The 17,972-nt window shown below is 44.9% G+C and overlaps 1 protein-coding gene across 2 annotated transcripts in view; it reads left to right on the top strand.

Moving 5' to 3' along the window:
* The window catches only part of EDAR (ectodysplasin A receptor), a 41,219-nt gene that overhangs the window by 9,133 nt on the left and 14,114 nt on the right, over positions 1–17,972 (top strand). Inside the window, exons 4-10 of one of the 2 annotated variants that reach the window (XM_028513266.2) lie at positions 1,242–1,327; positions 10,096–10,182; positions 11,152–11,277; positions 11,386–11,460; positions 11,751–11,823; positions 14,484–14,643; positions 15,719–15,779. In XM_028513266.2, coding sequence (XP_028369067.2) covers positions 1,242–1,327; positions 10,096–10,182; positions 11,152–11,277; positions 11,386–11,460; positions 11,751–11,823; positions 14,484–14,643; positions 15,719–15,779 — 668 coding nt within the window. Of the gene's footprint in view, positions 1–1,241; positions 1,328–10,095; positions 10,183–11,148; positions 11,278–11,385; positions 11,461–11,750; positions 11,824–14,483; positions 14,644–15,718; positions 15,780–17,972 lie in introns of both variants that reach the window. The other variant, XM_036026637.1, reaches the window with a different exon arrangement.

Raw genomic sequence — 17,972 nt, 5'->3', positions numbered from 1 at the left:
AAAAATTCAACAGCAGGGAGAGATTTTTCATTTTTTGAAATTGTGGGAAGGGAGAACATTCAGCTCATTTTTTCAGGAACATGTACAAAGGACACATGGACAAAACCAACGCAGGGTAAGACTAAGTGTGGGGAGTGGGGATGGCTGGGGTTGGGGGGAGTGGCGCAGAGAAAATGGAGACAACTGTATTGAACAACAATAAAAAAATAAATAAAAAGAAAAAAATTTAAAAATTGACTTCTAACAATGAGATAGATGGCTCCATGATCATCGCTGAATATATGTTTATGGAAAACAAGTACACACTAAGAAAAGTGCCAAAGCCTGCAGGTGGCAAGGAGCCTAAGTTGCAAGGCCTGGAGGGGAGGTCCAGGAGGTGGTGTAGCCTGCATACAACTTCACCCAGTGGTGGCAGAGCTCTGTGGGTAGGGTGTTCTGAAAGTCAGCATGGTCATGGGGCTGGCATATTGACATGAAGAAGCTTGAAAGACATAACAGAACATCAGTGGGGGGGGGGGTGGTAAAAGACTTTAGAGTCTTACTGTGAAGGGTTTGTCCATTTCTTTAAGTGTATATACAACCCCAGCATGAATGTATATAGTTGTCTTTTGTTCAGTGCTTCCTGAGGAGAAAGCAAATAAATTTCAGTTATCACCTTGTTGTATTTTAGGCTATCTCTAAAGCTCTCTGCTATGACCTCTGTAGACATTACTGTAGCCATGTTTGGATGGCCAGCACCATTCACTATAGGGAGGTCCCAGTGTCACAGACATAGACACATTTGCCTGTAAACCCACCAAGCTACAGGCTCTGAGATGGGCTTTTGCTAAGGGGGTGATCCTCCTCCAAAGATGCCTGGGTCCCTGGCTGGCAAGACATTATAAGTGCTAAGCAGGGCATATACAGGGTGGGTATGCAGATATTTCAAGTGGATGGTGTTGATGAAAATGGTGATTACATATATACGCTAAACAAATTCATCAGTGAAAGGAATCAAAAAGGGGAGGAGGTTTTTTAAATACCCAAAATGACTCAATATTGGAGAAAATTTATATTTTAAGACAAGCTGAAAACCCCCCACTAATCAAAATGGGCTGCTGACCCAGCAGGGCTCCTGATTCCCAGGTGTTTATCTTGGCCCAACTTGGGTCATGCTTTGGTCATGGGTATGCCAAGTGCTCAGCACTTGCTTGTGGTAACACCCAACTCAACTGCCTGCTTCTTGTTTTTCCCTCCTATAGCTACTACATATTGGAAAACAGACCCAGGAACATATATGGCATGGTCTGCTATTCCTGCCTCCTTGCACCTCCGAACACCAAGGAATGTGAGTGCACTTTATCCCTCTATCAGAACAGTATTTGTTCAATGTTGATGTCTTGCATTATACCATGTGGTAGACAGAAAACAATCCTGGCAAATAGGCAAGTTAAGTACAGCAAAGGCATAAAGCAATCAGACGTCAAGTCTGTGAAGGAGGCCTGCTGTACCTGAACCATGAGTCAGAGACTTTGGTCACTCACCTTGGACAGGTGACCTTGAACAAGTTTCATACACTCTATGAGCCTCAGTTTTCTCATTTGTAATTTGGGAGTATTAAAATCTGAATTAACCACAGCATGCAATTCTTGGATAAGACAATGAGATCACAGACACCAAGGTACTTTGCAAAGTACTACAAAGCTCTAGACAATTGTTAGTTCTCATACATTTTTAAAGCTAATAGATGGCCTCCCAGATGAGGCCAGAAGTATAAGAAGTGATCCCAATTAATGAAATAGATACAAGGGAGCATATGTCAACAATGAGTCTAACAAGTTTAGAATCTCACCTTGGGCTATTTCTTTTCTATTAATTTGGTTTGACTTTCATGGACATGTTTATGAGGAAGTGCCAGGAACTTCTGCTCCAAGAATGTGTTGTGTTATCTCTTGCATCTGTGGTCTTAAGAAACATGATTGAAGGAGGGATGGATGGGCATCTGGGACAAAACAAGGAGTCTGGTCTCTGGACTGCTCTACTCCCACTCAAGGCCAGAAGAGGTGCCCATACTGGAGCCCTGCCTCTCTTGGGTCTCTATGAGTCCCTGGCCATCTCATTTTCTCAACATAATCTTATCTAAGAGAGTAGAATAAGGGCCTCCTTCTTGAGAGTACCTAGGAGGAAGGGAAGGAGAGCAAGAAGAGGGAAGCACTACCTCTCCTCACCTTAGGTTCAGCTGGGGGAGGTGCTCTGGGTGATGGAGCAGAGGCTATTCCCTGCCTTCCAAACTACTTAAATAGAGTAGCCTGGCAATGATGAATTTGCATGTCTTTAAAGCTGAGCATTCCTACCTGGCATGGTGATTAATTCACTGATTAGAGTAAGTCCAAGGGTTCCTGGCTGCTAGAAGGACAGTAGTAAAGTCAGTTGCCATTGCTGATAAGTCTTCTGCTGGGAAATCTAAACCAACTCCATACCAAATAGTTCTGGGATGAATCCTCAACTGAGAAGATGTCAGATAGTCACCACCTATTTAGAAAAGGTTCTTTGCCTATGGAACCAAAAGACAAGCAATTCTTCCCCTTGGGACTCTTTTGTTTGAAAGCTCACACACAGTGTGTCCTTCTCAATACCTGGAGCTTACAAAGCACCTTAGTCCTGGAGACTTTGAAAATAAGTACATCCCCCTCCCAAACCCTAGTCCTTAATTGCTTAACTGGAAACCAGCACCCAGTAAGTCCTCCTAGTAGTTCTAAGAACCCAGCCCTGAAGGAAGCCAGCAAAGAAAATGGAGCCTCTGTTTGCCCATCTGGAAAATGGGACAGATAACCAGATAGGCTGTGTAGGGTAACATGGTAAATGGAACCCTGCCTGGGTCATGGTCTCAAGTGTGGACATGAAAGTTACCTTCTCCACCACTGGGGTCTCTACTTCACCTGCACAGGGTTCTTGCTCAAGAATCAGCACACAGCCTCCATGAAGACACTGAGACCCAAACTCAACAGGACTGCCATCAGCAGCCCTGTCCCAGCAAACCCAGGAACTAGGTGAAACCTCACTGGTTAGGATCACAGTTTGCTGGCTGGTTGCCCAGGCCCCACCAGGCTCTCCCCTTCTTGAGCCTATAGTCAGTGATTAAGAACCCTTTACCTCCACCTGAGAAGCCTGCTTTGGTTTTGTTTTGATGTGACTTACATGGGCCCTTGTCAGATGAAGCTAATGCTCTTAATTGCCCAAGTCAATGCATGATGAATTACACAACCCACAGTCAAAGAGAACCTGGGGCACAGACCCCAGGGAAAATGTGTGGCCGATGCACACATATGATATGGCTATATGAGCCAGGGTGTGGCTGTGTAGGAGTGAGCCCTGGGCTGCATAGCCTGAGTCAGTGCCTGGGGCCACATGCTCGTCTCTCTGTGCTTCTCCATCCTTAAGGATATAATGGCTTCTATGAGGTACAGGGCTGTGATTCTCATAAGAACCCCAGGGGTTGCCAGGATTACACTGAGAACCCTAACGTGGGTTATGGGCCTGAGTTTAGATTCTTCAGTTTCCTCACCTGCCAAAGACACCCACTTCATCAGCTGTTGTGTGGCTGGATTGAGCTGTACCCATAGGTGCAGCCATAGCTGGTTACCAGGCTGCAGCCCATCCACATATTATCAGGAGTAGCAAAGCACCACACAGTTATTGCATTTCCAGCACCATCAATTAGGGGAGGGAAGCCAGAGGATGGGCTGCCCTGGTCACCATTTGTCCTTCCTTTGGGCCTTGTCATCTTCATGCAGACTTGTGTGGAGCTTAGGACAGAGCCTGGATGGTACTCAGAGAATGTAAAATGCCATGTAAGCAGTAAAACCTCCCTCAGTTTCTGTTTTCTCTCCTGAATAATTTAGAAAATAATATCCTCTCAGTGTACTGATAGTGTTGTCACATACATGCACAAAATACTTTGAAAATTGAAAGCACAAAGCGTGTAACTGACGACTCTTCCATAAACCACAAGAGTGTGGCAGGGATGCTGGGCTATTCAGGAGTTTTGAAACCAGGCCTTTTCTCCTGCTTGTCACTTGCCCATCAGGAAAGCTTTGAGGCTTTCTTCCAATGCTTTAGCCACAGTGAAAAAGCACAGCCTTTATTCTTCTAGTGCTGTTGTTATTTGTGTCCTGGAAGAGAAAGAAGAAGGCCTTTGGTTATTTTCAGTTATATCAAAGAGTAAGATCCACTTGGTACAACCAAAGCTTGTCTTTAGAAGCTTTGGTTTTTATTTTCCCTAAACATGCCTGAGGGCAGCCTTAGAAAGGAATCTATGTTACAATGGCAAAAATGGCATGTTGAGAGAGAAAGTATGGGAGTGGCATCAGATTTCAGATTCATTAGAGTTTCCTCTCTTGGAATAGTTACCTAACTTTGTATCAGTTTCCCTATCTGTCAAATGGGGATTTCATCTCAATAAGATTGTTAGAAGTAGGAGATGACTTGTCAAGTGTGTATGCAGCCCCAGCTATAGTGAATGCACATGGCACTTAGTATATGATAAAGCTTCAGCCTCATCAGTGAGCACCAACCAGGCCTCCTGGGGCCTGTGCAGCTCCCCTTTGCACAGTGGCCTCTTGTGCCTTGTCTGTTCACCTGGGACACAGATAGTATGAATTCCTCCCTCACCAAGTACTGGAGGAACACATGAGATAATGATAGGTCTGGCACCCAGAAGTTGTGCCCTTGTCATTGTCAACATTTTTGTAATCACTCATCAGTGACTATGACCTCTGAGTCAAGTCCAAGATGTACTCACCTTCTGGAGAATTCCACTCTATCACCAGGAGTGCTGTATTTCCCTCTAGATGCTATGGTGTGGTGCCCAACAGTGATGAAACTCCAATGTGAAGTGTTGGCCTCTCCAAATGCCAGTTTCCAGCTCTTTCCAAAGCAATGTTTCTCAAATTTGAATGTGTGCACCCATTGTTACCAATACAAAGACACTGCAAAAGGCCAACATTCAAAACGTCAGGTTTTGGAGTAAGGAAAGCAGTATTGATTGAGAAGGCTTCCACTCGAGCAGATGGTTCCTCAAATCCATCTTCTGACAGCCCCAAATTTAGGAGAATGGAAGGGAGAATGGGGGGAACAAGAGATGATTAACTACTGAAGGCATCTGGTTACTAACAAGGAAAAGTGTGAAATCTCTAAATCTCTTAATATTTCTATGTCATTTGACCCCTGCTAATCTGAGTCAGCCCTGAGGCTCCTGAAAATCTTCTATAAGCAGTCACCATCCTTGTACACATTTTCTCACCTCCCAAGGAGAGGCACCCCCTGGTAAGAGGCTGTTCCTCTAAACTCAAGTAGAATTCCTCTAATAATAAGCATATGTGTAGCAGGAGCTCTTAGCCTGAGGGCCATGGGAGAAATGCATGTTAGACTAAAGTATGAGAAAGCAAGCATTTCGATCTGTCACATCACCAGGAGTCCTGTTAAGAAACATGTCCTGCTGCAGCAGGTCTGGGTGAGTTCAAAAACTCCCTTTCTAGCAAGCTCCCCAGGACCTCACTTTGAGCAGCCAAGTCCTAATAGCTCTGCCCATTGTTCCAGCATTCGCCAGTAGGGAGGGCTGAACCAATGCAACAGACTCAGGCACCCTCATTGACTACTGTAAGAGGCAACAAACGAATCATTCCTGAAAACCCAAGCTATTTTGCTATATGCCAACTACCTCTAATACACACCAGCACATTTATAAACAATGTAAATCAACAAGCCTCAAAGTCTCTTAGTAAACCCCCCCATTACATTGAATAGAGGTCTAACTGCATTAAACCACATGCTCAGAGTTCTCAGAATCCTCCTGAGAAAGGTGACTATACTCCCCACAGGGTCCCCACCTGCCTATACCTTCTATCCAGAGTCAGTGCTGCCTCATTTTCTTTTGTTTTAATAGAGATCTTATGTGCAAATTTCTGCTTATTTTCTGTTACTACTGTTTTGAACAACCTTCCCTTACCCATTTATAAAATATCTCCTCTTTGCTTATTCAAATCTGGTCCCCAAGCATTATGGAAGGTAAGATGAGTTAGTAGTTGACCACCTAATAGAAACAACACCGAGAAATGTTTTCTTCAGTGATCCATTCCAAGGAGGCCAAGTGAACTGGAAAGACACAGCCCATGTCTAAGCAAAGGGAAACTTCACAGACACCAAATAGTTTTGATAGTGCTGAGTTAATCCTCATCAGACCACAGCAGAACCTGGAGCAGGACACTATGCTATGCAGAGTCATGGTAGCAATGGCATGCTGTCCTGAGGGCACCCGCACCAAAGGTAGACCTCTAGTGATGCAGCCTCCCTGCCCACTCTCCCTGTGTATCCTCTGATGTGCCAGGCTGTTCAGTTAATATCAGCTGGAGTTCACTTTGGAGGGAAATGTCCAGAAAGTCAGGGTGGAGGCATGGTCCAGCTTGCCACCTGACCCAGGACAGGCCAGTGCCTGCCAGGTGCAGTGATGTAAGCTTTACTGATGCAATAGCCCGCACCCACTGTCTGGTGATGTCCATGAGTAACCAGCCCTGCCAGTCAGGTGCAAAGATGTTTTTTAAGTTAGCATGCTGCTAGGCTATTCTCACTGTCCCACTCTAGACCACGCCCCTGGCCATATTTCTGTTCCTAACCCCAACTTCTGTCACATAGCCCCAACCAGCAAGCCCTAGCAGAAATGGACAAGAGAGACAGGTGACAAACATGCACAAATAGAGCCCACAGGTAGTCTTTTCCTGACTACATAGCTTAAACTCCCTTGATCCCCTGAACAAACAGGTAGAATAGCTGTGGTTTCAATGTTCAATTTTCTTGAAGTTATGCCCTGTATTCTTTTTTCTCACTTCACTAGATAAGGTTTGATAGACTGCTTCCCAGCTCTATGAAAACAGGGATAAAAATATGAAGTCCATCTTATCATTCTGGAACTTTCAAAAGGAATCTGTATGGTGTGTGAGGAGTGAAAGGCAAGCCTCCAGATCAGTCTTGTCACCGGGAGCATCTATTGAGAGACATGAACCCCTCCTTTGGGGAGCACGCACCTTCACCAACACCACCCTGGTAGGCTACTGATTTTAAGGCCAGATGAGAAGGCTAAATTAATTTAATCTCACCTAAATTTGGTGGGTGAGAAAAGCTAGGTATTCTCCAGAAAGACAAAGAAACATCTCCCTAAGCTCCAGATACAAGTGGGGTGAGGAGGTGCATTCACAGGTTCTGGAAGGCATAAGAAAGAAAGAAGAGCCACACCTTTCAGCTGTTATCCTTCTCCAAACACCCACCAATTTTGATGTCCCATTACCCAGCTTCCTGCCCTGTCACCCACCAGCAATTACAGAAAAAGTGGGGAGGCCCTGTGGACACAGGTGGGGGCCATCAATGAGCCTCACTCTATTCTGAGCAGATCACTTCTAGGATCTCTGTTGATTCAGAGGGTAGCCCATGCTGACCTGTTACCTTAGTGTCCCTTATACCTCTCAGCACCCCTCCCTCTCAGTAGGAGAGCTGAGAAGTCATTCCAATGATAGCAGTTGAGAAAAAAGAAGGAAAGAATGGAAACCACAGAACTCATCATTCCCTGCAAAAGGAAAGGACTGACCCACCCATTCTGTGGTGGTCTTTGTGATGCCCACACCCATGTTTGAAGCAGCAGCCCCACAGAGGAAATAACATGGAAAACTGTTCTGAGTATGAGCTAGAAGGGCAGCAGGATGGCACCAGGAGCATGCACACTTGCCTTGCTGACCCTGCCCAGGGTGAGCCCCTGTCCAGTGTTGAGGAGGGTATGAACTGTCACACTTTGCAGTGCTTCCTAAAAACCTTCCTATTGGCCCCTCAGGCAACAAATCACATTTCTTATGTACCTGTGACAGTTTAATTTCCTATCTTACCTGAGCAACTGGCTGATCCTGGCACTGTGACACCTAACAGAAATGTGGAATTACACCAGGAATCAGGCTTCAGCTTATCCTTCCCATCCAATTTTTTTTATTTTATTTACTTTTTAGAGAGGGGAGGAGAGGGAGAGAAACATCAATGGGTAGTTGCCTCCCACATACACCCTACTGGGGACCTGGCTCTCGACCCAGGCATGTGCCCTGACTGAAAATTGAACTGGTGACCCTTTGGTTCACAGGCCAGCATTCAACCACTGAGCCACACCAGCCAGGGCTGCCATCGATTTTTTTTTAGTTGTTGTTCAAGTACAGTTTTCTGCCCTCTGCCCCCACCCCAGCTCACCCCTCCCTCCTATCCCCATCCCTCCCTTGTTATTGTCCATGTATCCTCCATGCTAGTTCCTTCAAACCCTTCCCCACTTCTGAAATTCCATCCCCTCTCCCCTCTGGTCACTGTCAGTTTGTTCCCAAACTCAGTGTCTTTGGTTATATTTTGCTTGTTTGTTTGTTTTGTTGACTAGATTCCTGTCAAAGGTGAGATCATATGGTATTTGTCTTTCACTGCCTGGCTTATTTCGCTTAGCATAATGCTTTCCAGTTTCATTCATGCTGTCACAAAGGGTAGGAGCTCCTTCTTTCTTTCTGCTGCACAGAATTCCATTGTGTAAATGTACCATAGTTTTTGGATCCATTCATTTACTGATGGGCATCTAGGTTGTCTCCAGCACTTGGCCACTGCAAATTGCGCTGCTATGAACATTGAGGTACATAGGTTCCTTTGGACTGGTGTTTCACAGTTCTTAGGATATAATCCTAACAGTGGAATTGCTGGATCAAAAGGCAGATTCAATTTTAGTTTTCTGAGGAAATTCCATACTGTTTTCCATAGTGGTTGTACCAGTCTGCAATCCCACTAAAAGTGCACTAGAGTTCCCATTTCTCCACAATCTCTCCAACACTTGTTTGCTGCTTTGTTTATGATGGCCATTCTGACTGGTGTGAAGTGGTATCTCATTGTGGTTTTAATTTGCATTCTCTGATAGCTAGTGATACTCAGCATCTTTTCATGTGTGTCCTCTGTATGTCCTCCTTGGAGAAGTATCTGTTCAAGTCCCTTGCCCATTTTTCAGTTGGGTTGCTTGTCCTCTTAGAGTAGAGTTGTGTGAGTTCTTTATATATTTCTGCTATCCAATTTTATTTGTAGAGTTCTATTTGTTTTCAAAGGTATGAGGATCAAAAGTTTCTGATCCTGCTCTCTCCTTTGACCTTCTCTACCTACTGGCCACAGAAGTATGGATATTTCAGGAGGACTTTTCTTGCCCAGTTGGCTGTGGTCATTGTCTCATTGGTTTCTACAAGTTATGTGTACAGGTGGCCTTAGAAATACCACTCACAAAGCAAGTGGCTGTGTTTCTCCTGAGAACCTTCTGTTACAGAAAATAGCCCTGTTTCTCACAGAAGCCTTGCTGTCCTACGTCCAGCATCAGGGCTGTACCTCCTGGCTGGGCTACTGGGAGACCTGACATGTGTGGAGTATACAGAGGACACTCACTTATCATTCAGGGCAAAACCACTTTCCCAGTTACTCCAGAATTGATGGAGACAAACGCAAGACAGGAGGAAACTTATTTGAAATATGACCATTTTTATTAACTGCAAAACTCAAGTTTGCCCTAGAGAAAAGTTCACCATTAGAATGTCTTTTCTGTGGTAGAATTTTTTGTTTGTTTATTTTAACTGAAAAATTTTATTAATTGTCTGATCACAAAACCAGCTCCCATTTTATTCCTAAGTAACACTTTTTAAATAGAACAGGAGTTTTTATGAATCACGGTTTTGAAAAAAGACCAAGCTCATGCCTGCTCTTAAATGGTTTGTTCACAACTATTTTTAAAATGTATCATGGCAAAAATCCTAGAGAAAAAGACACCAAAATGTTAACTTTAGACAGAGGCTGTGAGTGATTTTTTTTACTTCTGTCTTCTGTTCTGGCTTTTTTAAATAATAAACATATGTTACTTGTATAACTCATATAGCATATATTATTCAGGCCCCCTTTCAGTCCATTCCTAATGTGGAATTTTAGATCAGTGGCTGTGTTGCCACACCAGGTGTTCCAGTGTTGATGGTGGAGCCTCTGCAGGCCATCCTGAGAAATGCACAGTGACTGTTCTCCTTGCAGGTGCGGGAGCCACCTCGAGGGTCTCTGCCAACTTCCCCAGCACTGCTGGCAGCAGCACCCTCTCTCCTCTCCAGCATGCCCATAAAGGTAGGCAGGCTGCCTAGGTTTGATATTCTGGAGTTACCACCTAGACATAAGGGGGAGGACTGGAGAGGAATTATTAGAAGTGACCATGAAGCTCTTCTCTACTTCAGATCACTGCCCTAATGTGATTGAATCACACTCAATACCCCAGTTGCTGGAAGTTAGTACTGTCTCTGAAAGGAGTAGACCCAATCACTCCATGGGTGTCCGGGGCCCATTAAAGTATGTTAGTAATGAAGGCACATTCCCAGGGTGCCAGGGGTGTGTGCTCAGGACATGAGTGGTGAAGACAGGAGAGGAGCAGCTTCTGCAGCTTCATGGCCTTTGGCCAGCCCTGGTGTCAGCAGCAATTCTGTTGCTGGCTTTTATATAAACCTTCTGATCTCAAGACTTTACTATCTATTTCCAATAGATACTTACTATTTACTATCTATAGTGAAACTATATTTCACTCCACTCCCCAATTCCTTTGGGATGGAAGGATGAAGGAGGACCCCCAAGGTCCACAGGTTTTTAAGAGCAAGACCCCATAGTGGCTCCTCCTTCCCTCTTGCACTATCTCAGTGCCATCTGTTTAAGCATGTTTAAGGCCTGGGTCCTCAGTGAGGCTTGGACTTCCTTCAGATACCCATGGTGCACTCAGCATGCATTTCAGGTTTCCAAAGTAGTAGAACCAAGGGCAAGCCCAGGAAACAACTGAACAAATCAAAACCATGGCACTCCAGAGAAGTCTGGTTCTACCTAGGTTGAGACAAACAAGGGGAGTTCATGGGTAGTCCTGATGACGTGGCCAAAACAAGCTTGTAGAGCTGGGTTCTGAGACTAAGCAAGCATTTTGGCTTCTGAGGGTCCCCCAGAAAGTGTCCCAAAGGGGCTGTGGTCTTGAAGGGGAAAGGGCCCTACCTGATAGGTGGGTTCCTGTAGGTACTCTTTTAACCCTAAGTCATTACCTTCTATCCCCAACTTCAGCAGAGCTCTCAGGCCAAGGACACCTGGCCACAGCTCTGATCATTGCCATGTCCACCATCTTCATCATGGCCATCGCCATTGTCCTCATCATCATGTTCTACATCATGAAGACAAAGCCTTCTGCCCCAGGTGACTGCTCCTCAATGCCTGCCCCATATCCTCTCCCCCTTGAACAGCTCCATCAACTTACCCAGTTGGTGCACCTGGCTGCTCACACACTTCTCTTTCTCCAATTAGCCTGCTGCACCAGCCACTCAGTGAAGAGTGTGGAAGCCCAAGTGAGCAAGGAAGAGGACAAAAAAGAGGCTCCAGGTCTGCAGAGTCCCTATAAGTGTGGGTGTCCATCTCCAGGGTGGAGACTTTTTGCCCCTCTGCCACTACACCAGCAGCCTGGCCTTCTAACCTGGCTATGCTCTCTGCCACTTAGCACAGGAGTCATAGGAAGGGGTGTCAGTGCAGCCATGTTATGTTTAATCCTTTAGGTATTATGGTTTAGCCACCAAGTAAGTCTGCTAAAGAGGAAGTGAGCAACAGAAGGACCACCTCAGAGCTGGAGCCAATTCTTAACTCCTCTCTCTCCCAATCTTCCTATTTGCCTACAGACAGTGTGGTGATTTTCTCAGAGAAGGATGAATTTGAGAAGCTAGCAGCAGTTCCAGCAAAGAATGCCAAGAGGTAGGTCAAACCAAAGCAGATCCCAACAGCCCCCAGTTTCAGGCTAAAGTGAGGAGGTCCTCGGGAACCCCGAATAGGAAAGGGAGCTGGCCATGGCAAGCAAGAAGTGTACTGAGAAACCTGTCTACTGGCCTGGAGTTGTGCTAGGGACAGCTCCAAAGGGAACAAGGCCCCAGGGACCAGCAAGGCAATCCCAGTCAGCATGGGGTCACAGCCTCACTGTTGACCTGAAGCTGGGACCAGGTAGTATTAGAGACAGGTAGTCAACACCTGCCAGCCACTCTGGGTTGGCCCTCCTCCCTTCCTACAGGGCCAGATGCTCCAGGCCTTTCTCTTCAACATCCACCTTTCTCTTGCAGACTCCAAAGCTTCTGCATGACCACTTCCTCTCCAGTAGCCTTGGTAATATTCCTGCTGCTGCTCCCCAAGCAAATACTGACAGCATAGTGCTAAAGCTAGAGCCGATGTCCCTATAATACAGTGACAGTGGTGATAAAGATGGCTACCAAATGTTTGGTGCTGATTACTCACTAGTCATGAATGTGTTACTCATAGGGCTTATGTTACTCATAAGGGCTTATGTAACATTATATACCTTTGAAAGAAGTTGAGGTTTGGAAGCCGTCATGTGCCTATGGTTGCATGCCCAGTGAGTGGCAGGACTGGGGGCTGAGTTCAGGCCCTGACTCCAGTGTATGTTCCATAGGCTCTGGACCAACCAGCAACACTTAGTGAAATAGGGCTTCTTCAGAAAGAGATTTGACACATGAAGTCTTTAGCATATTTACCACACATACACATACACATTGGGATGTGGAATCAACCCCAGCTTTAACATCTAGGGTTAAAGAAAGTAACTTTTTATTTGCCCCCTTATATGGTCATTTGGACTTAGTCCTATTTAAATTCCAAAAATCCATCCCATGTTAATGGTCCACTCCATGGTTGTTCCAGGACCCCATCCACTCAAATATCCCTGTTGCAGAAGGGGACACAGAGGCCATGAGAAGTCACCAAACTGGCTACAGAAAGAGCAGAGGGTAAATCCCTCCTCTCCTCACTCCCAGCCTGTGATGTTTCTAGGGTATGTGAACTCTTGTAAAGCTGTGCTTTTTAGGAATGATAATGAATCCAGGTGTTTGCATAGAGCTTTGGCATTTATAAAGCACCACCAAACATGTTATATCATTTGGAACTCCACATTCCTGATACAAGGGCCAGAAACAAATTTAAATCATGAAATCTTTGCATACTGGGAAAGAAAACCAATTGTGCGGAACTTGGCAGTCCCCTAGAAAATGGTATTCCTGATAAGTGTCTCTGTTACCCATGAACATTTTTCAAAACCTCATGAATTTGTGGCCTGAGCAACTTCATGCACATCTGGCAAGTATGTGCAAGGTCCAAGCTGCTGTTACCAGGATAGAACCCAGGCTTGCAGCTTTGTGGTGGGGACTTGATTCTTCATTGTGCCTCTTGGAGATGAATTGCTCCTCCAGCCTTCATCTATCTAATCCCATGTTGTGTCAGCCTCTCTCCACCTGTCCTTCCAGCCTTTTCTCAGTCCCAAGAGGGGGGGAGAAAACTAAAAACACAGGGATGCATCCTATGACTTAAGTTTCCTCTAACAACTGAGAAAATATTTGGGGACTCTACTTGGAAAAATAATGTTTATTTCATACACAAATGTTAAATAAAAATTAACACTAAATCATTGTTTTTTAAAAGACAAGGCACTGAGATTTCATCCTGTCCGCCTTCTCTCAGATCTTAGGGAAAGGACCTGAGGCCACTCAGTGGTCTGGGGACAGTGGGGCTTTTCCACCTGGCTTGCTATCTGGTGGGGACAGTAGTAGGCCACCACCTCCCAAGAGGCCTGAAGCCTCCTGGGTCCTACCCACCATTTTTGTTTTCTTTATATTCTTCTGCCTCTAGAATTATGCTCAGTGTGGGCTTCATTACTGTAATCCAGTTACTAGCAAAGATAATTCTTTAGCCAAACCACAGGAAACAAGAAGGATGCTTATAAAAAAAAAAGAATGTTTTCATATATTTGGGAATATTTTGAGAGTTTGAGCTTCAACCCGCATGTGCCTCGGGCCATGGGCATGGGCCATGAGCAACAGTGTGACTGAGCCCACCTGCCCTCCTGTGTGATCCCCCAAAGCCCCTCTCTGTGCTGGCTGTACCCTCACCCCATGGCACATACATCCTGGCTAGGCCACTCCCTAGTCAAAGCAGTTCCCCAGGCTCAGGCTCTGGTCAGTTTTGTTTTCATTTATTCTGGAGAGTTGGCACAAAATCCATGCCAGCTATATAAACTTGTTTGCTACATGAAGACACAAGGTTGAACTTGGCACTTCTCTGAATTACATACATAAAGCTATAACACATTCAAGAACACTTTCTTGAACTAGGTGGGACAGAAGAATGAGCACAGCACCTGTGGGCCACCCTGCATCCAACTTCCATGTCTGGAAAGGAATAGAGAGCAGTCTGTGTCCCTCTGATTTTGTGTGCCATGCCTCCTGCCCCACAGTCTGCTTAGTGAAAGCTTAAGAAACAAGTCTCTGTATCCCAACCATACCCCTCAATGGAAGGACGTGTCCAGGCTGCAACTTCCCAGACACCATGAATGAGCCCCCTTCTTGTTTCCACAGTGAGAATGATGCCTCGTCTGAGAATGAGCAGCTGCTGAGTCGAAGCATGGACAGTGATGAGGAGCCTGCCACTGACAAGCAGGGCTCCCCTGAGCTGTGCTTGCTGTCACTGGTCCACCTAGCCAGGGAGAAGTCTGCCACCACCACAAAGTCAGCTGGGGTGAGATTCTGGCAGCCCGGCCATCCACCTTCTGATTTACTGTGCCGTCAGACAGTGTGGTATTCCTCCCACAGCCCCATCCAGGAAACCTAGATGGAGTGACATGTTTAAAACCCGATATTTAAAAAATGGAAAACTTATTTCTCATATATAGCTTCATAGAAGAAAATGAAAAATAAAACAAAAAGTTAAAAGTATTTTCAATGCCATAGGACAGAAAAAAACCTTTGTAAATTTACTGGCCTATATCCAAACACACATATAATAATTAAATATAACTACATACTTATATATATAGTATATGTATACCTAACTATATATAGACATATTATGCACATTTTTCATATAAAAATGCTCCACTAGGTTTGTCACCTGAAGCAGCCCACTTTGGAACATACCATGGTAAGGGTGTTGGCAAAGGTGAGCCAAGCCCTGCCTCAGGGTGTCTGAATGTCTAGCATGTGGTTCACTGGCAGCTGAATCCAAGCATCAGGTCAACTAAGTTGCTAGGCAATGATATTCTTGGCAAAAGTGTCCCTGATTGAGAAGCTGGATCTGGCCTGGGTTCTCATGGGGACATCATGCTCTGTGCTGCCCAGTTCAGTGATCTCTGCAGTGGGGCTTGTCACTTGCAGAAGCCTGGAGACCTATGGAGTGCTTATGAGTGATATTGGTTCCAGAGCCTAGGACCTTTCAAGCTGGGCCACTTCTGCACCTGTCCATCATGGGATTCATTTCTTGGCTGCCTGCTGGCAAACTGGGGTCCTCAACATTGATCCTTCCAAACAGACAAATGCTAGATGTGGCCTCTGGTCGTCCTGTGAGTCTAAATGTTCAGTGGAACCTAAGCAACCCCGCCAATGGGCATTGAAGGTGCTTGACTTGGATAACCCCAAAGAAAGGCTTTCTCTCTGAATTATGGATAACATGTTCATATGAGGACTTGATTCCACATTTCTGATTAGAAATCAGGGGAGAACAGCTATCTGCCAACACTGAGATGGAGGGCTTAGTTTGTTGTCTACTACCATTTCCCCCTTTCTGAAAATTAACATTCTCTTTACTTTTTTCATAGATTCAAAGTCGAAGAAAAAAGATATTGGATGTGTATGCCAACGTATGTGGAGTTGTCGAAGGTGAGAATAAGAGCAGTGTTTAGGAAGACACTCACCCCAGGTTTTTCCCCAGGACTTTCTTCTGACCACTGACAATAAGAAGGAGGCTCTGGCCAGAGTCCTGATGCTCCTGGAAGGGGTCTGAAAAAAGTCACCCATCCAACTTGTCATGCTCCTCATCAGGATGAACTGATTTCAGGGTGGAAGGACATGGAATTTGAGTCCAAGCTGTGTTAACACATTCCCCCAGCATTTCCCATCACCCTTCCCTCACAAGATAAGGAGCTAACATTCACCCCAGGGCCTCTCTGGAAAGGCACATGGAGTCAGGACACCCAGGTACTCTAGAGAAGGGGCCTGTTGTCTCCTCATGCCCTCCAGATGATATCTCTCTATTGGCATTATTATCTTTGAAATCTTTGATAATCATCATTATCAGTAATAGCTGCCCTTCCCCTCTCCTCTAGCAGCTCATCGTGTATGACAGGAGGTGTCCCCTCATAAAGATACCTTCTTATTCACCCAGGAAATAAAACCGTCATCACTGAGGTTAGGGAATTCTCCCCAGCTCCCTCCAGCCACTTGGTATTGTCTCACTGGCTGCCTCCATGGACTGTCTCATCTGCCCCAGGCAGCAGGAGTAGAGCCTGGTGCCTACTCATTTCTCCACTTGAGCCAAGCCCAGCACACTCAACTCAGAGCAGGCTTGCTGGTTTGCATGATGTCTTGGTCAGAAATAACTACCGAGGGTGAGTTCAGGAGGCCGAGAACTCTACTCAGTTGTCTGCTGAAATGTGACATTCCCTAGGGTCACTCTGATCAAGATTACATGTCTGGGCACCATCAGTGGCCCAGTGGAGGAGGGTCTGAGATTTGTATTCTATCACCCTAGAAAGCTCTTCCATATTCCAAAGATGTCTTTATTTTAAGAGCCCATACCTGAAGGACAGATTTTTCAAATTAATTTAGGAAAGAGGAGCCCCTCCAGTGAGAGTGGGAGGGTAAAGAGCCTGAAACCCTGGGTACTCAGCCACCCTCTCATGGGCAACCCCACGGTGCCACTGAGAACCTTAGACCAGCAGTGCCCAGCCTTGGGTGAACATTAGTTACTCGGAGAGTCTTAACGCTAGTTCCCTCTATGAATCTGCCCCAAGATCCTGATGTAATTAGTCTGAGGTGGATCCCAATCATCAATGTCTTATGTTTTGTTGTGTTTTTAATTAAACTTTTTATTTTGAGATCATTGTAGTGTTGAGAGGTGATACAGAGAAATCCTGTAATACTCTTGACCCAGTTTCTCCCAATGTAACATCTTGCCAAACCATCTCTATTAGGTACAACCTGGACATTTACATGGATACAGTGAAGACAGCCTAGTCCATCACCATCAGGATCCCTCTGGTTGCCCCTGTATAGCCACACCTACTTCCTACCCACCCCACCCCCTCCTTAACCTGGCAACCACTAATTTGATCTTCATTTCTGGAACTTTGTCATTTCAAAAATGTTATATGAGTGGAATCGTGCACTATTATAACCTCTTACAAATGGCTTTTTTTCATTCAGCATAATTCATTGGAGATTCATCCAGGGTGGTGCATGTATCACATTTTGTTTCTTTTTATTCCTAAATAGTAGTCAGTGTTAAGGATGTACCACAATTTGTTTAATTATGCATTCATCCATTTAAGAACATCTTGGTTGTTTCAGTTTAGGGCCCTTACGAATAAAGTTGCTGTAAATATTCATGTAGAGGTCTTTATGTGAACATAAATATTCATTTCTCTGGGATAAATACCCAGGAGGGCAACTGTTTGGTCATAAGGAAAATTAGTGTTTTAAAAAACTGCCAAACAATTTTCCAAAATGGCTGTACTATTTGCATTCTCACCAGCGATGGATGAGTCACACAGTTTTTTCATGTCTTGGCCAGCATTTGGTGGTGTTACTGTTTTGTTTTGATTTATTTTGTTTTTCAGTCATTCTGATAGGTGTATATTTGCTATCTCATCATGGTTTTAATATGCATTTCCTTAATGTTTGAACAACTTTTCATGGGCTTATTTGCTATCTGTATATCCCTTCAGTGAAATGTTTCTTCATGTCTTTTGCCCATTTTCCAATTGCATTGTGTTTTGTTTTTTTGTTTTGTTTTGTTTTGTTTTTGCTGTAGAGCTTTGGGAGTTTTTAATGTATTCTAGATACTAGTTCTTT

This window comes from Phyllostomus discolor, chromosome 5 (genome assembly GCF_004126475.2).
Source record: "Phyllostomus discolor isolate MPI-MPIP mPhyDis1 chromosome 5, mPhyDis1.pri.v3, whole genome shotgun sequence".
NCBI classification, from domain to species: Eukaryota; Metazoa; Chordata; class Mammalia; order Chiroptera; family Phyllostomidae; genus Phyllostomus; species Phyllostomus discolor.
Note: the sequence above shows the minus strand (reverse complement) of the source record. Positions and strands in the feature narration are given on the sequence as shown.